The sequence below is a fragment of the Lepidochelys kempii genome, chromosome 11 (assembly GCF_965140265.1).
Source record: "Lepidochelys kempii isolate rLepKem1 chromosome 11, rLepKem1.hap2, whole genome shotgun sequence".
NCBI classification, from domain to species: Eukaryota; Metazoa; Chordata; order Testudines; family Cheloniidae; genus Lepidochelys; species Lepidochelys kempii.
In genome coordinates this window covers 9785667-9810596 of record NC_133266.1, presented here as the reverse complement: position 1 = coordinate 9810596, position 24930 = coordinate 9785667, and the positions used below count along the sequence as shown (strand labels likewise).

The window sequence follows — 24930 nt, the reverse complement described above, 5'->3', positions numbered from 1 at the left end:
AGGAGAGGAAAGTGATCAGGAACAGTCAGCATTGATTCACCAAGGACAAGTCATGCCTGACTAATCTAATTGCCTTCTGTGACAAGATAACTGGCTCTGTGGATGAAGGGAAAGCAGTGGATGTGTTGTTCCTTGACTTTAGCAAAGCTTTTGACACGATCTCCCACAGTATTCTTGCCAGCAAGTTAAAGAAGTATGGGCTGGATGAATGGACTATAAGGTGGATAGAAAGCTGGCTAGATCATCGAACTCAACGGGTAGTGATCAATGGCTCCATGTCTAGTTGGCAGCTGGTATCAAGTGGAGTGCCCCAAGGGTCAGTCCTGGGGCCGGTTTTGTTCAATATCTTCATAAATGATCTGGAGGATGGTGTGGATTGCACCCTCAGCAAGTTTGCAGATGACACTAAACTGGGAGGAGAGGTAAATACGCTGGAGGGTAGGGATAGGATACAGAGGAACCTAGACAAATTGGAGGACTGGGCCAAAAGAAATCTGATGAAGTTCAACAAGGACAAGTGCAGAGTCCTACACTTAGGACGGAGGAATCCAATGCACTGCTACAGACTAGGGACCAAATGGCTCAGCAGCAGTTCTGCAGAAAAGGACCTAGGGGTTACAGTGGACGAGAATCATAGAATAGAATAGAATATCAGGGTTGGAAGGGACCTCAGGAGATCATCTAGTCCAACCCCCTGCTCAAAGCAGGACCAATCCCCAAGCTGGATATGAGTCAACAGTGAGCCCTTGTTGCCAAGAAGGCCAATGGCATTTTGGGATGTTAAGTAGGGGCATTGCCAGCAGATCGAGGGACGTGATCGTTCCCCTCTATTCAACACTGGTGAGGCTTCATCTGGAGTACTGTGTCCAGTTTTGGGCCCCACACTACAAGAAGGATGTGGAAAAATTGGAAAGAGTCCAGCGGAGGGCAACCAAAATGATTAGGGGACTGGAACACATGACTTATGAGGAGAGGCTGAGGGAACTGGGGATGTTTAGTCTACGGAAGAGAAGAATGAGGGGGGATTTGATAGCTGCTTTCAACTACCTGAAAGGGGGTTCCAAAGAGGATGGCTCTAGACTGTTCTCAGTGGTAGCAGATGACAGAACAAAGAGTAATGGTCTCAAGTTGCAGTGGGGGAGGTTTAGGTTGGATAATAGGAAAAACTTTTTCACTAGGAGGATGGTGAAACACTGGAATACGTTACCTAGGGAGGTGGTGGAATCTCCTTCCTTAGAAGTTTTTAAGGTCAGGCTTGACAAAGCCCTGGCTGGGATGATTTAGTTGGGGATTGGTCCTGCTTTGAGCAGGGGGTTGGACTAGATGACCTCCTGAGGTCCCTTCCAACCCTGATATTCTATGATTCTATGAGAGTGGGTGGACACAGATCGGACGTCAAGAATTATAACATTCAAAAACCAGTTGGAGAACACTTCAATCTCTCTGGTCACTCAATTACAGACCTAAAAGTGGCAATGCTTCAACAAGAAAACTTCAAAAACAGACTCCAAGGAGAGGCTGCTGAATTGGAATTAATTTGCAAACTGGATACAATTAACATGTTTATCCCCACCCCACCCCCCACTGTTCCTCAGACATTCTTGTCAACTGCTGGAAATGGCCCACCTTGATTATCACTACAAAAGGTCCCCCCCCCCGTACCCCCCCGCTCTCCTGCTGGTAATAGCTCACCTTAAGTGATCACTCTGGTTACAGTGTGTATGGTAACACCCATTGTTTCATGTTCTCTATGTATATAAATCTCCCCACTGTATTTTCCACTGAATGCATCCGATGAAGTGAGCTGTAGCTCACGCAAGCTTATGCTCAAATAAATTTGTTAGTCTCTAAGGTGCCACAAGTACTCCTCTTCTTTTTGCAAATACAGACTAACACGGCTGCTACTCTGAAACCGTTCTTTACGATGTAACTGGGGAAACTGTTTCATGAACCTCAGAGTTACAAACACCCCAGGAATGGATGTTGTTCGTAACTCTGAAATGTTCGTAATGCGAAACAACGTTACAGCTGTTCTTTCCAAAGTTTACAACTGAACATTGACTTAATACAGCTTTGAAACTTTACTATGCAGAAGAAAATGCTGCTTTCAACCATCTTAACTGAAATGAAACAAGCACAGAAACAGTTTCCTGACCTTATCAAATCTTTTTTTTTTAAACTTTCCCTGTATATTTTTACTAGTTTACATTGAACACAACACTGTACTGAATTTGCTTTGTGTGTGTGTGTGAGTCCCTCTCTGCTGCCTGATTGCCTACTTCCAGTTCCAAATGAGGTGTGTGGTTGAGCAGTCAGTTCATAACTCTGAGGTTCCACTGTAGCTGTAATTTCCACCCCACAGATGTCTGTGCATAGTACTCACAGGGGACTCTAACAGCATCCTATGGGTTTGAGTTCATAGATGCCAAAGCCAAAAGGGACCACTGTGATCATCTAGTCTGATCTCCTGTATTACACAGAGGCCATAGCACTCCCCCAAGAGCAAATCTTTTAGAAAAACATCCAATCTTGATTTTAAAAATTTGCCAGTGATGGAGACTCAACCATGACCCTTGGTAAGCTGTTTCAAATTCATTCAAGTTAATTAATGATTAGGGCATTTTTCATTATTGTTCTTCTCCAGTCCTGCAGATCTGATATCTAGTGCAGTTTCTTGTTTGCTTTTGATTCATTGGATCCCTGTCTGAGGCATGACAAACTGCAAAATCCTGGTATTTTTGTTATGGCTCTGGGGCAGGCTGCTGTGTGTTGGGGTGTTGTGATGTGTGACTTGCAACAGAGTTAGATCACAAGGGGGCTGTTATAGGTAGAGACCGTGCGGATACAAACTTATATCAGCAGATGCAGACATTTACAGATATAAATTGGCTGCAGGGCTCTACTGGGAACTGCCGTGGGGAAAGGAGCAGCACGTTGGGCTGCCATTCCCAGGAAATTAATTTGTATCTGCGCAGAGCTCTAGTTATAGGAACTGTGCCAGAAAGGTAAATAACGGACACGGATAAAAGTCCTGGAGGAAACAAATAGAAAAGCTATTTATTGGGGAATACCCCCAGCCTGGCTCCATCCAGGAATATGCTAAAGCCTGGGATCAGAGGGAATTCTCTAAGAGCCTAGAAAAGACAAGGTGACTGAGTGAATTAGGAGGGGCTACCCAGGGTATATCAATGAAAAGCTGGCAGGTGAGTAAACACACAGAGAGACAGAGGGGGCATGCTGCAATTGAGATGGGCTGGTTCTCCCGACTCTAAGGTCTAATCTCCCTTAGTCAGCATCACTTCACTGGGTATCTTGCTTCCTTTCCCCGTGGCCAATGCATTTGTGTACACTTATTTCCACTCTGCACTTAGAGAAGATTTGCTACTAGTGATATCATTCACTGCAATATTTTCATTGTTTTGCTGATCTTCTTTTTGACTTGATTCAGAGATTCCAAGACCCGAAGGGACCATTCTGATCATCTAGTCTGACTTCCTGCATAACACAGGCCAGAGAACTTTTCCAAAATAATTCCCAGAGAGATCTTTTAGAAACATATCCTATCTTGATTTAAAGCTCCGGCATGGTAAGGGAGCGGGGGGTCTCAGGGGACAGTCAGGGGACAGGGAGCAGGGGCGGTTGGATGGGGCGGAGGTTCTGTGGGAGTGGTGGCTAGGGGATGGGGAACAGGGGGGGTTGAATAGGTGTGGGAGTCCCGGGGGGGCCTGTTAGGGGCAGGGGTGTGGATAGGGGTTGGGGCAGTCAGAGGACAGGGAGCGGGATGGGGGGGTTGGATGGGGGTGGGGTCCTGGGGGGGCAGTTAGGGACGGTGGGCCCCGGGACGGGGTAGTCAGGGGACAAGGAGCAGGGGCGGTTGGATGTGTCGGGAGTTCTGGGGGGGCAGTCGGGGGCGGGAAGTGGGAGGGAGCGGATAGGGGACAGGGGACAGGCTGTTTGGGAAGGCACAGCCTTCCCTACCCAGCCCTCCATATAGTTTTTCAACCCCGATGTGGCCCTAAGGCCAAAAAGTTTGCCCACTCCTGTCCTAAGGCAATAATAATACAGCGCCCTATGAAACATTTGAATCCAAACATTTTTATGCGTGTAAATTTCCAGATGAATTGAGATACAGAGGGACAGATTCTTAGATTATGTGAAATATCATAACTGCATTGACTGAAACAGAGCTACACTGATTTATACTATCTGAAGATCTGGTTCAATGAAGTTAAGTGATTTGCCAAAGGCTAAGTAGCATATCAGTAGCAGAGTCCAGAATAGACCCCACATTCGAACCACTAAACCCCATAGCCAACAAAGATGAAAGAAACCCTGTCCTGCTAGACTCATCTGCATTTTCTTTGTATCCTCTCTCTGTCTTTTCTTTAATTAGCAAGGAAAACAAGTATAAAATCTCTCACCAGTTTGTTTTTTCTTTGCTGTTTCCTTTGTACCTTTCTCCTTTGCCATGTTTGCAATTCCCTGTGCTGTGTGTGATCCCAGCCCTGTGTGGCTGAAAATTAATCTTGCTGAGCGATCCTGCCTGTCTATTTAACTCTTGTTAATGTTTCACTTTACTGTAGTGACAACTTAGTCACCAATAAAATGCCATTGGACAGTCTTTGATTTTTCACCCTCAAGAGGAGATGAAGTTATTTATTCTCAACTTCTGTAGACAGAAAATCATGCATGGACAGGCCACACATGTAAACTATTGGTAAATTACAGTCATAAATGTTCCGTATGTTTTTCATGGTAGATATTCTTGAGAAATCACATTTATTTTCAGCTGCCGGGGTGGGGTGTGTGTGTTAAATAGAATTATTATGCTGTTGAGGGGACAGGCTTTTGACCCAAGACTAATTAGGGCCAGATCTACAGCTGGCATAAACCAACATAGCCCAATTGACTTGGATGGAGCTACTGCAGTACACAGCAGCTGCAGATCTGGCCTTAATTGAATGCATGTGACAGTAGTTAACTCTGTTCTGAGAGGGGCTTCATCAACTCTTAACAGGCCAGCTTTAATTCTAAGCTCTTCTTGCATTCTGTATACTAGCTTTTATTAAATTCATGCCCCATTCATCATGCACAGAGTCCTTTCTTCATCTACCATACCTTTATGAAACAAGGAACCCTACATAGAAATAATTTCTTTTGCACAATTTTTTTACTTGCCTTTCATGTTCTCCCGAACTAACCTCTAAAGGGAAGCCACAATATCTCCCTACAGAGAAATGAGTGCCTGTCTTTCCCTGTCCCCACCGCCGCCCCATGAGCTGCTACCATCTTCCAGTAATGACCCAAACATCTCAATATACTTAAAACAATGCAAGTTTGCTAATCCACAGTTATCAGAGTGCATTGGACAATAGGAATTTTAATAAACAGAACCTAATTTTATTGGGTTTATTTATAATTATTTATTTTTTAAAAACCCTATAGAAAGATTATCACTTTCTATTCTAGTCTATAGGGCTTTTCCCATAGGGGAAGGCCCCTTCTCCAAACAGTTTTTGAACACTCAGATGAAGGGGGAATGGCTTGCAGCAAAGCTCAGTTGGCTGAGCAGTGGTGTGAAACACAGGTCTCTAATAACCCCTTTGTTGCCACATCTCAGGGCTTCTAATCCTCATCCTCTTTGAGCTCTCCTCTCCTTTGACACCACTGACCACACCCTCCTCACCTGCCCTGAGTTTCCAGGATCCTGTCCTCTATTTTTCCTCCCCCTAGCCCATCTCATCATCATCATCTCCCATCTTGATTTTCGCCACCTCCTCTTTTCCAGCCTCCCAAGCCTGACTCCAGTCCTCCAATCCATTCAAAACACGGCTGCCAGGATTTTCCCTCCATCACTCTAACCTCATTACCCCAGTTCCCCGTCTCTGCTAATTTACCCTTTTCCCGCCATATTATATTCAAACTTCTTGCCCTCATCTTACAGACTTTTCGCAGCTCTGCCCATCCCTACTTTTCTGTACTTGTCTATGATTGCATCCTTCGTGTCCACTCCAGTGTGCCAACAGGCCCAGCCTCCACCATCTCTTTGTCCATTGGTCCTACAAATATCTGCCTTTTCTTCCATTCTGTATGGAACACTTTTCCCTGAACTGATCCATCAACCCACCCCTCTCTCCTCTTTCAAATCCATCTTCAAGGCTCACTGCTTCCAGCCAAGCCTATACGAGATCTGCTAACAATGTCTTGGCTTGGGGGGGAATAGTCATTTCAATAGGATTATGTGAACATAATATTCATGTTCAATTGTTGTCTGTATGTTATAGCTTTCCCTCTTTCTCCTCTGTCATGTGGCAATTGTCTTCTTTGTTCCTGATCCCACAGATTCCTAAGCATGTACATAACTTTATATAATTCCATTGACCTCCATCTGTCAGGATGGATAGCAGGAAAAAAATGACAGTCAGAGGGAAATAAAAGGAAAGGGTGAAAGGTAAAAGTTGTAGTGGTGAAAGGAGAAGAAATCCAATGGGGCTGCTCACAGGGATAAAGTTACTCCTGTGCTTTAGTGTTTGTAATACCAAGGCCTTTGATGGTAAGCTCTTCAAGGCAGGGACATTGTCTCCCCAGTATAAGCACACAGGCTCCTGATTGGGGCCTATGGTAATAAATAGTGCTAATGACATGTGAGAGACAGCGGAAAGCGGCTGGGGTTGAGTTTCTTCTCTTTAAGTTTCTTCTTCATTCACCACTACAAATGTTCCTTTTCAACCTTTCCTCTATTTGCCTGATATTGCAATTCTTTCCATTCAAAGATTTGCTCAGAGGTGCCTCCAATTTTAAACTTACTGTAGAATGGGTTTTCTACAGAGCTTTCAGCTTCCGTTCCTTCCTTCTTTGCTCTCCTCCTTTTCTCCCAACTCTTTGCAGCAGGGACAGTCTGTTATGTGTTGAGTACGGTCCATAGCACAATAGACCTGATCCTGACTGGCACCTCTAGGCTTTACATCAATACAAATAAAGACACTTTTGTAAGCCCCTGACCCTAGGGGCTAATTCAATCCTTGGTGTAAGTTAGAGCAGACTCAGCTGAAAAGTCATGTGCTCTCAGAGCATGATTTAAGTGGCAAAGCCAATCAAGAAATTTATGACAAAATGGTTTTTCATCTAAAAATACCAATGTGGGAAAGGGTCCGTTTGGACCAACATCCTGCGTCAAAAATTGAAAAAAATCTTTGAAATTGTCTGAACTGCCTGTTTTGACATTGTCCAAACAAAAAATTCTTGATTTTTGGTTCAAAGTGACTTTTTGTTTGGAAATTTAAGTAAATTTTTAGTAAAAATAATCTTTTAACAAATTTTAAAATAAAACTGAAATGTTTCAAAATAATCAAAATAAAATGTTTGGATTGACCGGAACCAAAACGTTTGTTCAAATCATTGGGTCATGAAGATTTGCAAGCATTTGACTTCCCTCCTCCCCCAATTCAGAATAGGAAAATTTATTTGAAATCACCAAAAGTTTCCCAGGAGCGGAAAACTGTTCCCCACCCAGCTCTAACGAGTAGGACTCAGTTAGTGCTTAGATCTAGTGCAGGTCCTCAGCACAGGAGTGAATTTCACCTGATTTTCCATTTCTCCCTCGAGCAGCACTTCATTCATTCTGTCTATGACATATCAGATTTGAAGTCAAGCCTTACACCGTGGGATGATCTATATGGGCTTGATCCAAAGCCTGCTGAAGTCTGTGAAGAGACTCTCACTGATTTAAATGACCCTAGGTGAAGCCTTGGAATTGAACAACTAATTGTGAATGTTCCGGCCCTTGCTCTTCAGCTTGGATTGCCTGAACCTGCCATGTCCCTTGAATGGCGTACATTTCAGAACATGCATTCTGTTGTCCTGATTTGCCTTCCTTTCGTCTCCATCCCCTTTGGTAATGCAGAGCACATTGTAAGAGTTTCTGGGATGCAGCACATCTTTCCAACATAATCACATCTTGGCTAGATCAATAAACATTTGTGAGGTGAAAAGTAAAAGTAAGGTCAGCGGCAAACTGATGGTTTTCAGCAAGAAAAGGAGAGATGGGATAAGGAAAACAGAAAGTGAGCTAGACAATCTATTAGAAAATAAGCCTAAAGTTTGACTTATAAGGATATAAATAACATATTCTGAAAATTTTTTTCTAGGCTCCTAACAGATTAGGGGCATTAAACTTTTGTCAGTCCACATACACAACATCCTGTATTTCTTTCTGTCTTGAGATCAGCATGGCTTGGATTATACAACAACTAGAAACAAGCTGTAAACTGTCCTGTTCATACCTAAAGTTGGAATGAGGGAATCAGGCCATGTCTACAAGACAGGCACTACGGCTATGGTGCCGTAACTATGCCACTGTAGCACAGATGCTTCCCACAGCAACAGAAAAGGTTTTTCCATTGCTGTAGGTAATCCACCTTCCCAAGCAGCTGGAGCTAGGTCACTGGGAGCATTTTCCCATTGACTTAGACCCATCTACACCAGGGGTTAGTTCAGTAGAGCTGCAGTGCTCAGGAGCGTGTGTGAAAAATTCACACCCTTGAACGCCGTACCTATATCAACCTAACTTTCCCAGGTAGACCAGGCCTCAGACCAATCAAAAATGGGAAACACCTATGAGAGGTCCAATCCAGTCCACCTGACTGGGGCTGCTGCAAGACTGTTCCCGTCACAAAGTTTTCTAATATCTGGCCAAATCCATTTGTCGATGTCACAGGAGATGGGGCCTCCCCTCCCATTTGCCATCAGGCCAATCCCACTTCCACACCCATTCACGATCAAATAATGCAATAATAATTATTTGTATTCCCATAGCTCCTAGGAGCCCTAGTCCTGGACCAGGCCTTTGTTGTGCTACACGCTGTACGAACACAAAACAAAAAGACAATCCCGGCCTCAAAGCCCTGACAATTGAAGTATTAAAACCAGGGACAACAGATGGATGCAGAGAGACAGAGGGTGAAGTACAAGGAAACATTATTGAGCAGCCTGCGAGGCAGTGGTCTCAGCACACCAGCAGCCGAACCTTTGTCCATTTTTTGGTAGGCATCACGGCAAAGGAGAGTTTGAAGGAGGGAATTGAAGGAGGCCAATAAGGTAGCTTTGAGGATGTTTATGAGGAGCGCCTCCCAAGTGCGAGAGGCAGCATGGGACCATGCACGGAGGTTCTTGTTTGAAAATTTAACAAGCGGGCGATGATGGAGGCTGACGCCATGGGCCGATCAGGACTCGACATTTCAATAGCGAACAAGAGATGCTAGGTAGGGTGGGGATAGGTCACGAAGGGCCTTGGATGTGAAGCCACACGGTTTGTGTGTGACGCAACAGAGAAAGGGGAGCCAGTGGAGGGAGACAAAGCGAGGGGTGCCATGGTCAAAGCGATGGGCTAGGAGAATCATCTTTGCAGCAGCATTCTGAATGGAGGTGAGCGGGACAAGACTGCATTTCTCAAGGCCAGAGAAAGGAATGTTGCAGAAATCGAGACGTGGTATGCTGAGAGTTTGAGCTGCATGGCTGGCTAGGAAAGGCTTTATGTCAGAGATGCTATGCAGAAAGAATTGGCAAGTTTACACACAGCTTGGATGCGAGGACCTAACTTCCTTGTGACAACCACAACAATTGCTTACATGGTGGAGTAGCACTGCAAGAGGAGTGATGTGTTTACGCTGTCTCTGCAATGATAAAAAACGAAGAGATTTGTCTGCTTTTGTGCTTGAATTTGTCTCATCTGCCTTCCTACCCCTGTCCCCTCATCCCATTTCTGGGTCTCTTCCCCCTGAACATGCTGTCCAGGATGCTTTTCTCTCCTATTCCCCTGTACCTGGCTACATATTAGGAGACTTGGAGTCAGGACTCCTGGGTTCTATTCTGTCTATGCCACTACTTTGCTGCACATCCTTGAGCAAGTCCTTCAACTCTCAGTGCCTTGGTTTCTCCATCCATAAAACTGGGGAAAACAACATTTATCTACCTTCCAGCAGGGGTCAAAGGTTTGATTCATGAATGTCTATAAAGTATCTGGGAGATCCTCAGATAAAAGATTTGTTTGTTTGTCAGTCAGCTGTGCCTGGGAAATTCTCTGACATATTTTCACGGACTGTGACCTTTGTCAGGACATCTAGATCCAGGTCTATAAGACAATTGCTGTTCCTACACTCCTTTGCAGATGCAAAACCTGGGTGGCCTATCGACAGAACCTCAAGAGTCTGGAGAGGTGCCACCAAGGATGCCTCTGGAAGATCCTGTGCATCAAGTGGGAAGATCACTGCACTAATGCCAGCAATGAGGCCAATGTCACCAGCTTTCAAGCAATGATCTTCATGCACCAACTCCGCTGGGCTGGACATTGTGTGTTGATGCCAGACTCTCACCTCCCAGAACAAGCCCTCTAGTCTCAGCTCACCCATGGTCAGAGATCCCCTGGTGGTCAGAGGAAATGCTACAAAGACACAGTGAAAGCGTATCTCAGGAAAACTGATGTGGATATCACAAGCTGGGAGAAGCAAGCCACAAACCGACCTCAATGGCACCACATCCTCCATCAGGCAGTGGCCCACTTCAAGGAGCAGAACCTTGCCCTCGAAGCTGAAAAGAGAGAGATGGAAGGAAAAAGAAAGAACTTTCTCCCAGCTGGCAACTGACCCACCAGGAAATGTCTGTACATACTGTGGGCGGACCTGTGGTTCCAGGATTGGTTTCCTGAATCATCTCAGGCCCCAGTTGTAAATCCGTGGTAGAGATCATCCTTGAATCAAGGGATCGCCAATGATGCCTAATCCTTCCCAGGATGAGTGCTGGCTATCACTCCTCTCCATATCCCGGGGACTGCCATTCCTGCAGAGTGTTGAATCCACCACCCCTCCCGCTATGACCAGCTACCCTCCCACACTATCCCCTGTCTGCATTGCCATCCAGAGATCCAGGAAGCACAGGATTTCATCCAGTGGAATTCAGAACATCTTCCTCCCCCCAGTTTCAGAAGTGAACTGTAATTTGGGGTAACTCCATTTTTCATCTTCCCAGTTTTAGCTCTCTGACAGCCTGATTTTCAGACAGGCTGAGCACCCGCAGCTCCCACGGACGCCAGCTGGAATTGGAGGTGCTCAACCTCTCTGCAAATCAGGCCCGAGGGGCTCAAAGTTGGAGGCACCCCAAAATAGAAGCACCAAAAAGTAGAGGCCCCTTTTAAAAATACTGGCCTAAGTAAACAGCCCCTGAGCTCAAGCCACCCAGCTCATGTTATGCAAGTGTACACAACATATGCCATTGTTATGGTTATACCTGGGCTGGAAACCTACCCACACTGAAGTCAATGAGAGACAGGACAAAATATATCCATCCTTTCCTGTTGCTTTCTCACTGCCATGGACTTAATCCTGCAAGGGGCTGAGCGCCCTCAAGTCCCGCTGATGCCAATGGGAGTTAAGGGTGCGCAACCTTTCCCATGTATGCACATTGCCTCTTTCTGTTCTATATCCTCTCGCAAATTGGCTTTGGGTTTATTCGATTTGCCTTTCTCCCAGAAATAACCATCCCCCCTGTTATGGCAGCTTCAGCCAAGTGTCATCCACGTGCCTGCACTAGAAGATTACATCAGGCACTTGGCAAACTTAGGGCCCCCGGATTTGCATGTGGGGATTGAAGGGAGCTCCCTGCTTGCACGCCCCAGGACAGAATTCAGCTGCATTATTTCAAGGTTGCTCCATCACACGATGGACCAAGCCCAGTGCTAACTTGGGCGTATGCAAACACTTATGCATGCATTTAGCTCTATTGCACATACAGCCCCTTTGAGAACAACAGGATTACACCTCTGCATAAACTAAGCACCTACATTTGTGTTTGCAGGATCAGGCCCTTACCGCAAGCAGTTCCATAGATCCCAATGGGTTAGAGATCAGTGTAGAATCTGGCCCAGTTATTTTAAAGAGACAATCCACAAAGCATTTCCAGTTAAAATACGAGTGACTGATCAGTCACTAGATCTGTTACCTGTTTTCCTATGCCTATAATTGCAGGCCTCCATCCTGCTCCATTGAAATGATGGGTGTGTTACCATTGCCTGAAATGGGAGCAGAGGCAGGCTCCCTGGGATCAAAGTGCTTAAACAATCCTTTCTCTGTCTTGCAAATGACAAAGCGCTCTCAGATCATCAGCGCTGCTCTGGTGGCAGAAGGTTAAAGCAAGGCATCGAAAGCCAAATTCACTCCATTGACCTTGGCTCTTTAGGATTTTCTAATTCATCTTTAAGCAGTTCCTCATTTCACTATGAAGGGTAACAGTCCTCCACAGATTGTCAGGATAATCCTGTAGACAGCAATTAACCACTGATCTGATCATTCCTTCCCTCGATTGCCCATCACCCGCCAATCCTGGCAACTGCAAAAACCATTGTCTGAGCAGAGTGTGATACCATGATATGTTTCAGAGTAGCAGCTGTGTTAGTCTGTATCTGCAAAAAGAACAGGAGTACTTGTGGCACCTTAGAGACTAACAAATTTATTAGATGGGTTTCAGAGTAGCAGCCATGTTAGTCTATATTCGCAAAAAGAAAAGGAGTACTAGTGACACCTTAGAGACTAACCAATTTATTTGAGCATAAGCTTTCGTGAGCTACAGCTCACTCCATAGAATGGAACATATAATAAGAAGATATAATATATTATTATATATACACACATACACACACACACATACAGAGAAGTTGGAAGTTTCTATACAAACTGTAAAAGGCTAATTAGTTAAGAAGAGCTATTATCAGCAGGAGAAAAAAACTTTTGTAGTGATAATCAAGATCATAGAATATCAGGGTTGGAAGGGACCTCAGGAGGTCATCTAGTCCAACCCCCTGCTCAAAGCAGGACCAATCCCCAACTAAATCATCCCAGCCAGGGCTTTGTCAAGCCTGACCTTAAAAACTTCTAAGGAAGGAGATTCCACCACTTCCTTAGGTAACACATTCCAGTGTTTCACCACCCTCCTAGTGAAAAAGTTTTTCCTAACATCCAACCTAAACCTCCCCCACTGCAACTTGAGACCATTACTCTTTGTTCTGTCATCAGCTACCACTGAGAACAGTCTAGATCCATCCTCTTTGGAACCCCCTTTCAAGTAGTTGAAAGCAGCTATCAAATCCTCCCTCATTCTTCTCTTCCGCAGACTAAACAACCCCAGTTCCCTCAGCCTCTCCTCATAAGTCATGTGTTCCAGTCCCCTAATCATTTTGGTTGCCCTCTGCTGGACGCTTTCCAATTTTTCCACATCCTTCTTGTAGTGTGGGGCCCAAAACTGGACACAGTACTCCAGATGAGTGTTAGGGTGCTTATTCCTTCACCCTCTTACTTCCCTGGTCCTTCTCGCATGAACAGAGAGCAACAATACCCGAAGTCCAAAGGTGCAAACAATTCAATGTTTATTGGGCTGAACTTCCAGCAAGCATGATTCCAGTTTCCTTCCTTAGTGTCCCCCTTCCCAGCTCTGACACCACAGAGCCTTACACCCGTGTCCTTGTTCCCATTCCTGCCCTTAGCCAAACATGATTCCAATTTCATTTCCCCTCCCCACACCCACCCACACACCCCCTACCCCAATTGACTGCAGACTGTAAAGTAAAACTTGAGTTCTGCTTAGCTATACCTTAACCAATCATTTTCCTGAAAGTTAACTAACCAATCCTAACGTATTGTAACATGACTATGTAACCAATTATATCTCACCACCTTAATTAGTTTACACCCAGCAAAATTAATTATACAGCAGACAGGAACAATCACAGAACCAGACAGAGATTATACAGACAAACAATAGCAAAGTGGGAACTATAATGACAAAACAATACAGAAGTGAGAATTTCACATCCCAGCTATTGATAAGTGAGTTCTTGCCAGACAGGATGCTATCAAACTAAGTTTCCTTTTACATCTTCTAGGCACTTCCCTTTCTCTGGAGGCGATAGTTGTTAGTTGTTCAGCCTGTGCACGTCGGCGGAAGCACTCTATGTAGAAATCCAGTCTGCTGTGTCGACCTTCAGGAGGAGTCCACCGAGAGTCCTCCTTTTTGTAGTGTTGGTAGGAAGGTCTCTGTGGATTAGTATGTTGTTCAGAGGTGTGTTGGAAATATTCCTTGAGTCGGAGACGTTGAAAATAGGATTCTAGGTCACCACAGAACTGTATCATGTTCGTGGGGGTGGGGGGGCAGAAGGAGAGGCCCCGAGATAGGACAGATTCTTCTGCTGGGCTAAGAGTATAGTTGGATAGATTAACAATATTGCTGGGTGGATTAAGGGAACCATTGCTGTGGCCCCTTGTGGCATGTAGTAGTTTAGATAATTTTAGATAAATTGGTTAGTCTCTAAGGTGCCACAAAGGAGGTGCTGTCGTCATCATGAATAGGTTGGAATATGAACAAGAGGCTGCTAGGCAGCTCTCCAACACCACTTTCTACAAGCCATTACCCTCTGTTCCCACTGAGGGTTACCAAAAGAAACTACAGCATTTGCTCAAGAAACTCCCTGAAAAAGCACAAGAACAAATCTGCACAGACATACCCCTGGAACCCCGACCTGGGGCATTCTATCTGCTACCCAAGATCCATAAACCTGGAAATCCTGGATGCCCCATCATCTCAGGCATTGGCACCCTGACAGCAGGATTGTCTGGCTATGTAGACTCCCTGCTCAGGCACTCCCAGCTGTCTTCGAGACACCACTGACTTCCTGAGGAAACTACAATCCATCGGTGATCTTCCCGAAAACACCATCCTGGCCCCTATGGATGTAGAAGCCCTCTACACCAACATTCCACACAAAGATGGACTACAAGCCGTCAAGAACACTATCCCCGATAATGTCATGGCTAACCTGGTGGCTGAACTTTGTGACTTTGTCCTCACCCATAACTATTTCACATTTGGGGACAACGTATACCTTCAGATCAGCGGCACTGCTATGGGTACCCGCATGGCCCCACAGTGTGCCAACATTTTTATGGCTGACTTAGAACAGCGCTTCCTCAGCTCTCGTCCCCTAACGCCCCTACTCTACTTGCGCTATATTGATGACATCTTCATCATCTGGACCCATGGAAAAGAAGCCCTTGAGGAATTCCACCATGATTTCAACAATTTCCATCCTACCATCAACCTCAGCCTGGTCCAGTCCACACAAGAGATCCACTTCCTGGACACTACAGTGCTAATAAACGATGGTCACATAAACACCACCCTATACCGGAAACTTACTGACGGCTATTCCTACCTACATGCCTCCAGCTTTCATCCAGACCACACCACACGATCCACTGTCTACGGCCAAGCTCTACAATACAACCGCATTTGTTCCAACCCCCTCAGACAGAGACAAACACCTACAAGATCTCTATTAAGCATTCTTACAACTACAATACCCGCCTGCTGAAGTGAAGAAACAGATTGACAGAGCCAGAAGAGTACCCAGAAGTCACCTACTACAGGACAGGCCCAACAAAGAAAACAACAGAATGCCACTAGCCATCACCTTCAGCCCCCAACTAAAACCTCTCCAACGCATCATCAAGAATCTACAACCTATCCTGAAGGAGGACCCATCACTCTCCCAGATCTTGGGAGACAGGCCAGTCCTTGCTTATAGACAGCCTCCCAACCTGAAGCAAATACTCACCAGCAACCACACACCACACAACAGAACCACTAACCCAGGAACCTATCCTTGCAACAAAGCCCGTTGCCAGCTGTGTCCACATATCTCTTCAGGGGACATCATCATAGGGCCTAATCACATCAGCCACACTATCAGAGGCTCGTTCACCTGCACATCTACCAATGTGATATATGCCATCATGTGCCAGCAATGCCCCTCTGCCATGTACATTGGACAAACTGAACAGTCTCTACGTAAAAGAATAAATGGACACAAATCAGACATCAAGAATTATAACATAGAAAAACCAATTGGAGAACACTTCAATCTCTTTGGTCACTCGATTACAGACCTAAAAGTTGTAATTCTTCAACAAAAAAACTTCAAAAACAGACTCCAATGAGAGACTGCTGAATTGGAATTAATTTGCAAACTGGATACAATTAACTTAGGCTTGAATAAAGACTGGGAGTGGATGGGTCATTACGGAAAGTAAAACTATTTCCCCATGTATATCCCACCCCACCCCCTACTGTTCCTCAGACGTTCTTGTCAACTGCTGGAAATGGCCCACCTTGATTATCACTACAAAAGGTCCCCATCCCCCACTCTCGTGCTGGTAATAGCTCTCCTTAAGTGATCACTCTGGTTACAGTATGTATGGTAACATGCATTGTTTCATGTTCTCTATGTATATAAATCTCCCCACTGTATTTTCCACTGAATGCTTCCGATGAAGTGAGCTGTAGCTCACGAAAACTTATGCTCAAATAAATTTGTTAGTCTCTAAGGTGCCACAAGTACTCCTTTTCTTTTTGCGAATACAGACTAACATGGCTGCTACTCTGAAAGATAAGAAGCAGATATGGTAACAATGAATTTATGACAGGGTAATAAGACAATGTTAAGGCAGCCTTTGTCCTCCCTTCCCGGGGTCCTTTGTCAAGCACAAGAATCTGTCCCATTAAATAATGACTTATTATTGGCATATACACTGAGTAAACCCTAGACCGGAATTCTTCTAACCCGAAACTCCACTTCCTCTGAAACTTGGTTGTGTCCTGAAGTGTGGATCACTTACTCATTAGTTCCCCAGTTATTCAGTCTACTCTTGGTCAAATGTTTTGCTTTCCCTATAGATTCAAAGCCCAGAAGGGACCACTGTGCTCATCTAGAACTTCCCCAAAATAATTCCTATGGCAGATCTTTTAAAAAATATATCCACTTGATTTAAAAATTGTCAGTGATGGAAAATCCACAATGACCCTCAGTTAATTACACTCAGCTGTTAAAATTCTACACACTATTTCCAATCTGAATTTGTCTAGCTTCAGGTTCCAACCGTTGGATTGTTGTATACCTTTCTCTGCTAGATTGAAGAGCCCATTATCAAACATTTGTTCCCCTGTAGACTGTCACGCCTTAACTTTCTCTTTATTAAACTAAATAGCTCAATCTCCTTGAGCTTGTCACTCAAAGGCATGTTTTCTAATCCTGTAAACATTTTCATGGCTTTTCTCTGAACCCTCTCCAATTTAGCAACATCCTTCTTGAACTGTGGACACCAGAACTGGACATGGTATTCCAGCAACATTTACACCATTACCAAAGACAGAGGTTATGTAAACTACTAGAGATTCCCCTGTTTATGCATCCAAGGATTGTATGAACCCATTTGGCCACAGCATTACACGGGGAGATCATGTTCCACAGATTATTCACTATGATCCCCCAATGTTTGTTCAGAGTCACTACTTACCCTGTTAGGGTCCCTCTTCCTGTAAGTATGGTCTTCATTCTTTGTTCCTAGATGCATACATTTACATATTGTTTGCTTGCACCCAGCTTACCACATGATCCAGATTGCTTTGTATCAGTGACCTGACATCTTCATTATTCACCATTCCCCAGGTCACTGATAAAGATGTTAAATAGCATATGGCCAAGAACTGATCCCTGTGGGACTCCAATAGAAACACACCCACTTGATGATGATTCTCAATTTACTGTTACATTTTGACACCTATCAGTTAGCCAGCGTTTGATCCATTTACTGTGGGCCATGTTAATTTTGTAACTTTCCTGTTTTTTAACTAAATTGTCTAGCAGCACCACATCAAATGCCTGATAGAAATCAAATCAACACTCTTACCTTTATCAATCAAACTTGTCGTCTCATAATATATATATAGAGATAGTTTGACAGAACTATTTTTGATAAACCCATGTTGACTGGAATAAATTATATTATATTACCTTCCATTAATTCTGTATCAGTCAGGTTCCGTACTATGCCTGGAACTGATGTGAGACTGAAGGACCTATAATTAGAGGAGTTTTCTCGTTTTCCTTTTTCAAATATAGACACAACATTAGATTTCTTCCAGTCTTCTGGAACTTCCCCAGTGTTCCAATAGTTATTGAAAGTCAGTATTAATGATCCAGAGAGCTTCTCAGCCAGCTCTTTTAGGTTGCAATAAAACACTGCTTTATTTCTTAGAATATACAACAATTACACATAAGAACAGAGAGAGAAACAGGTGGCATACCTACGGTTGTACATGTCAAGTGTTGTGTAGTTGGTTGTCGTGGTAATAGCACCTTGTTGTTGCTCTGGCAACTGAGTTAGATTATTAGGGGATAGCCCAGCCAGTTTTGGCTGGTTTGGTTAGTTCAGTGTGTGAAAATAAATGGCTGCTTTCATGGCTCACAGCTCCCTGTATCTCAAGTGATTTCTTCCTAAAACTGCTGCCCCCAAGGATACAACAAAGTGACAACGAGAATGGGATCCCTGTGCTGCCCCAGCAACAGAAGGAAGTAGAAGTCAAGGTGAAAAAAAAGAAAAGAAAAAAAAAGAAACAAAAACAAAAACAACCAAAATCTTTTAGCTTTTGGAATGGGGTGAGAACTGTCTTGTTTGCACTGACTGTGCTGGCTTGTTGGCACTGACTGTAAAACCTGAAACTAAAACCCTGGCTACACTTACAGGGCCACTGGAACCTTTTGAGGAGAATATAGTGCAAATGGCATGTGTATACTGAGCGTTTTGAGCTTTTTGTTATTGCAAGTGACATTACAGAAGAGAAGAAGGTGCCAATATTCTTAAGTGTTGGGGTGGGGGGTAAAACCTACTCCCTGCTACGCAGCTTACTACACCCTGTTAAGCCTGAGACCAAATCTTACAGTGACACTGTGGAAATCCTGGGGTCCCATTTTTCTCAAAAACCACTGGTAATTGCTGAAAGATATAGGCTCCACAAAAGAGACCAAAAAGAAGATGAAACAGTTCTACAATTTGCAGCAACTTTAAAAAGGATAGCAGAACACTGTGAATTTAAGGAGATGTTAAATGATGCCCTGCGTAACAGGGCAGTGTGTGGCCTGTACAGTGAAGCTATACGGAAGCAGCTATTGACAGAGGCTCAGCTTACCTTACCGAAGGCTGTGGATATTGCGGTCTCCAGGGAACTGGCTACAAAGGAGGCTCAACACATCGGTGCATCCCCTAGGGTGCATAAAGTGTCACAAGAACCTACCCACAAAACTGTGCAAAGTCAGGAATGTTGCCACTGTGGTAATCCAGGTCACCAGGCCTCAGAATGCTGGTGTCAGGACCTGGTGTGTCAACACTGTGGCAAAAAGGGACACACTACGTGTGCCTGTAAACAAAAGAAAAAGAGGCCTGTGGTCTGTCCGACCAAAAAGGGGAACCTGCACGCCCTAGAGCAGACCCAGAATGACCCAGGGGACTCCTCATCGCAAGAAGAAGTGCCACTCCACGTTTTGCCTTTGGCAGTGGGCTCACATGAATACTGGGTAACCCCATTGTTGGATGGCAAACCTATACGCATGGAACTGGACACTGGTACAGCCGTCTCGCTGGTCTCTGAGACGGTGTATAAAGAAAAGCTACAGCATCTTCCGCTTAAGGCAACAAAAACTGTTCGGAAGACGTATACGGGAGAAGCTGTGCCCATGTTGGGCACTACTGATGTTAAGGTGGAGCTCAATGGACAGGCTGCTCAATTGCAACTGTTTGTGATGAGAGGTAATTACCCAGCCTTAATGGGTAGGTCTTGTCTTGGGAAGATTCAGCTGAACTGGGCAGAAGTTCACCAAACGACTAAAGAAGAACCCGGTCTGGCCACTATACTAAGGAAACATGCTGCTGTTTTTGGAGAGGATCTGGGAAGTATGAAGGGAATCACTGTGACATTGAACATTAAACGTGACAGTCAACCAAAATATCTGAAAGCCCGAACTGTGCCATATGCCATCAGGCCGAAAGTTTAGGCAGACCTGGAGCGCCTGGTCACCAATGGAGTCCTAATACCAGTTACCCATAGCCCATGGGCCACTCCTATCATTCCAATAGCGAAGAAAGTTGGCTCCCGCCGGATTTGTGGTGATTTTAAATTCACTGTCAACCTGGTGTTGTGTGCAGAGCAATACCCACTTCCCCACATCGAGGACCTCTTCACAGGCCTGGCTGGGGGACAAAAGTTCAGTAAGACTGATCTGAGTCAAGCGTATTTACAGATGCACGTCAATGAAAAGAGCTGTTGACTATTGTGTCTCATAAGCGGCTTTATCAATACTGTTGCCTACCCTTCAGAATAACATCTGCTCCCACCCTGTTCCAGAGGGCTATGGACCAGATCTTGTGTGGCTTGCCAGGAGTTCAGTGCTATCTGGATGTCATCCTGGTCACTGGAAGGAATGAAGAGGATCTCTTAAATAATTTAGAGGCTACCCTACAAAGACTGGAAGAGTATGGCCTACGAGTCCACAAAGACAAGTGTGAATTCTTCCAACCCTCTGTTGAATATTTGGGACACATCATTGATGCTGCGGGTCTTCATAAGGCCCCTGCAAAAGTTAAGGCTATTGGGGAGGCTCTCCCGCCTCGAAAGGTTAGCCAGCTGTGCTCGTTTCTAGGACTATTGAACTATTATGGAAAGTTCATCTCACAGTTAGCCACACTGCTAAAACCAGAACACAAACTCCTTAGGCAGAACAAGACCTGGAAGTGGACTGAAGTCTGTAATGTTGCATTTAACAAAGCTAAGGATGCATAGGTAAATTCTGAAGTTCTAATGCACTTTGATCCATCCTTACCCCTACAATTGGCCTTTGATGCCTCCCCTTGTGGAGTGGAAGCAGTCATGTCACACATTATGCCTTCGGGAAAAGAGAGACCTATTGCTTTTGCTTCACGCTCTCTAAGCAAAGCAGAAACAACTATGCCCAAATCAAACGTGAGGCATTGGGAATCGTTTTTGGAATTTGGAAGTTTCATCAGTACCTGTTTGGGCGGAAGTTTACTCTTCTTACAGACCATCGACCTCGGACGTCAATTTTTGGACACTACACAGGCATTCCCCCATTAACTGCTAGTCATATGCAACATTGAGCATTGTTACTTTCAGTGCACACATATGAAATCAAATATCGGAAATCCACTCTGCACGGCAATGCAGATGGGGTCTCTCAAGGTTGCCTTTGCCAGTCAAACATCAAGATACTGCCCAAAAGGAAATCTTCTACTTTGAACATGTAGAGAATACACCCATCACTGCTACTCAGATAAAGAAGGCAACTCATGTTGATCCAGTATTATCCCAAGTTATGGAACTGGTGATGCATGGAAAATCTCGACGAACCTCTCCGGTCTCACCCAACCTTGTTACCTACATGTCCGGGAGTATGGAGTTATCGATCCAATCTGGTTGTTTGTCGTGGGGGAGACGTGTCATTATCCCACCATCACTGAGATCACAGATGTTAGAACAGCTACATTCTGGTCACTGTGGAATAGTGCGCATGAAGGAAATTGCACAAAGCTATTTTTGGTGGCCTGGATTGAACAATGCTATTGAAGAGAAGGCAAGAGCTTGTATGTCACGTCAGGGTGTCGTGCACCCCAGTGGGTGCCCCTACACCCATGAGACTGGCCTGAAAACCTGTGGCAATGTATTCATGTTGACTTTGCTGGCCCCCTTGAAGGAAGCATGTTCTTGGTGGTGGTAGATACCCATTCTAAATGGCCAGAAGTCTCTATAATGCAGTTCACTACTGCAGAGAGTACTATCCAAAAACTACAGGGACTCTTTAGTTGTTTCGGTCTGCCAGAACAACTTGTGAGTGACAATGGACTGCAGTTCGTCTCTCAGGAGCTTCAAAATTTTATGAAGGCAAATGGGATACACCACATCATTTCAGCACCATATCACCCATCCACCAATGGATTACCTGAAAGATTTGTGCAGACAACGAAACAAGCTTTGAAATCAGCAAGGCGACAACACTCCATTCAAAAGCGTCTGGACACCTTCTTACTTTCCTACAGAAACACTCCTCATGCTATCACCAAGGCATCCCCGGCCCTTCTAATGATGGGACGACAGCTGTGCACTTGCTTTGATCTGCTGAAACCTTCTGAACCCAGACAAATTGTGCAACGTCAGCAGCAATATCAAGTCATCAGACATGCACCCAGAGCAAAAGACCGAACCTTTAGCTCGGGACAGCCAATTTTGGCTCGGAATTATACTTCTGGAGCTAAATGGGTCCCTGCCACTGTCATCACTCAAACAGGACCTGTTTCCTACCCCGTCTGGACTGCAGAGGATCTCACCTGACAGCGACATGTAGATCAACTGTTGCCCGGTCATGCCAGTCCTCAGGACACATCTTCAGTTGAGTTGTCTGACTTCACCTCTTCTGGCGAGACACCGAATCAAGAATCACCTGTTCCTGACTGTTCTCCTCCATTACTGCTGGCGGCTGAGATACCCCGTTGCCCGGAACAAGCTGATACCACTTCCTCATCCATTCGCACTACGAACCCTGAGCCCATTGTCAGGCCTGCGCCCAAGGTATTTTTGAGTGCAACAACACCAGAATTTTGCTGTAATCCACTAGAGACAGAAGATCTCCTCAATGGCTGGATCTTTAGCTACGGCGAATCCACGGTTATGGGGCAAAGTAATCCCTGGGGTTTAGCTGGGAATGCTGGGAGGCAGTCTACCCTCCTTCTCTAGTTTAGTGTTTGTTTTATTTAGGGGATGTTCTTATTAAGGGGGGAGGAATATGTTGTGTATATGGTTGTCGTGGTAATAGCACCTTGTTGTTGCTATGGCAACTGAGTTAGATTATTAGGGGATAGCCCAGCCAGTTTTGGCTGGTTTGGTTAGTTCACTGTGTGAAAATAAATGGCTGCTTTCATGGCTCACAGTTCTCTGTGTCTCAAGTGACTCATTCCTAAAACTGCTGCCCCTAAGGATACAACATCAAGGAAGTGGCATTCAAGTCAGACTTTCAGCCTGGCTTAGATTTTAGCTGGAATTTACAGTTTGGGTTCAAGGCCAGGGCTCAGGTTCACATTGGAGGGCATGCAGACCTTGTAATCTTTTTCTTGTGAAATTTCAGCCCAAAATAATGGCTTTTCTCATGAGATTCCTGCCATCCTTCCAAAATCAGCCATTCTCAGAGTTTCCTCAAATTTTGGGACAAACTCTCCCAACACAAATTGTTTTAGTGGGGCTTCAAGCTGCATATGAACAGGAACATGGGCCACTTCTAGCTTTGGACCCAAACAGAAATTAAAACTGAAGGGGTGCACTTCGGTCTGGGGATTCACATCCCCACTTAAGCCCCCAATACACTGGGGCACTCAGATTCAAGGTTCTGATCCATCTCTAATATATCTGATCTGCCCAGGGAGCTCTAAAAGAGCTTATTAAATTTGAAATACTACGCATGATGCTGAAGAGGCGTCCTTTTAAAAATAATTCTCCCCGTGAATGACACTGTCAGCTTGGTTACAGACATGCCATGGCCAGGAGCAGCTACCTCTTGGAATTATTCAGACAAGAGATCAATAAAGGGACGTAACTTAAAAAGCATGTCACATTTGGGACGGTCCCCAGGGAGAGCTCTGGAATTGTCAGTGCAGTTAAATAATCACTAGAGAAGTAGGTATCTGTCCTTGTTAATTACTGAGGGAAACAATGCATGAGCCAACAGAACAATAAGGAAGAAAGGACAGGCTTTTCAGCACCAGACTTCAGCACTTCCCAAGCTAATTGATGTATGTAGGGAATCTACTTATGGGTCTGACCCAAAGACTATTGAAAGAATTGCCATACTGGATCAGAACCACAATCCATCTAATCCAGTATCCTGGTCTTTGACAGTGACCAGTACCAGCTGCTTCAGAGAAAGGTGCAAGAAATCCTGCAGTTGTAGGGCAACCTGTCCCCAGAAAGACTCCCACTGGCTTTATAAAGTGTTAGTTCCCATGCATACGAGTGTCAATGAATTTAAGAGCTCGTCTACACAGCCCCACACTGCGGATTATGTGGGTGTGAGTCGCAGTCACACTAAAGTGTTGAGCTGTAACGGCCCCATGTAGATCCTGAATTTAAAGGTATCTAGTTCACGTTAATGTGTAGACAAACCCTAAGATTCACTAGTGCAGCCAAAATGCTTCTTTACAGTTAAATCAAACCTATTTCATAAAACTGGCTAGAAATCTGGTCAGAACAGGCTTTGCAGAGAGATTTGGGGCACTTTTGCTTCCAGTGCTGGCTGCAAATAGAACAAAAACAGCTTCCTTTGTTATTTTGTCAGTTCTGGAGTTGGGCAAATAATTTGCAAAAAATCACATATTTGACTCATTTCCTCTCTTTTCCATTGCTAACTATCCGGGGGAAAATAATCCCAATTTTCTTGAATTTGTTATTCAAAATTATTCACCAAATAATTGCAGCTCATTCACAAACAGTTCCTTCAGAATACTGAGGATTGAAATTAAGCTGTTTTGATGGAACACATAGGTCACATGGTCTATATCTGCTCTCTGATTGGATGAGCATAACTTGCCGATTTAGAATCAGGTCCCTGATGTGAGCACTCATGATTATGAATTTGAAATTAACTTCATGCGAATTATCTGAAATTCTTGCTGAAAATTCTCTTTTCCTGAAAATTTTCCTCCCAGCAAAACTACCTGTTAGAGTATTCTCAGAAAGTGAATGCGAAAGGAACTCAATCATCATCAAAGCGGACCTTCTAAAATACATTGGAAAGAAGACTTATGGGAATTCAAGATCATTCACTTAGATCCAGGAATTTCCATTTTTGCTCCCATGTGGGAGCAAGAAAGTGCCATTTCCTGAAGATGAAAAGTAGTGGTGGAAAAAGCAACATGAACTTTTAAAACCTGAAGAAATGTCTGATCTGCATGTATGGAAAGGATTTAGATTGGTTTTTATTTTATCTGCACTAAATGG

The 24930-nt window shown here is 44.5% G+C and overlaps 1 protein-coding gene and 1 long non-coding RNA gene across 2 annotated transcripts in view; one reads left to right on the top strand and one right to left on the bottom strand.

The window, feature by feature from the left end:
* SLC15A2 (solute carrier family 15 member 2) overlaps window positions 1-4527 on the bottom strand; it is a 71404-nt gene extending 66877 nt beyond the window's left edge. The window contains exon 1 of the mRNA XM_073305083.1: window positions 4422-4527. Within this exon, the coding sequence (XP_073161184.1) occupies window positions 4422-4470 (49 nt within the window). The 5' untranslated portion in view covers window positions 4471-4527. The remainder of the gene's footprint in view (window positions 1-4421) is intronic.
* The window catches only part of LOC140895441 (uncharacterized), a 43484-nt gene that overhangs the window by 4864 nt on the left and 13690 nt on the right, over window positions 1-24930 (top strand). The gene's annotated exons all lie outside the window — the stretch shown is intronic.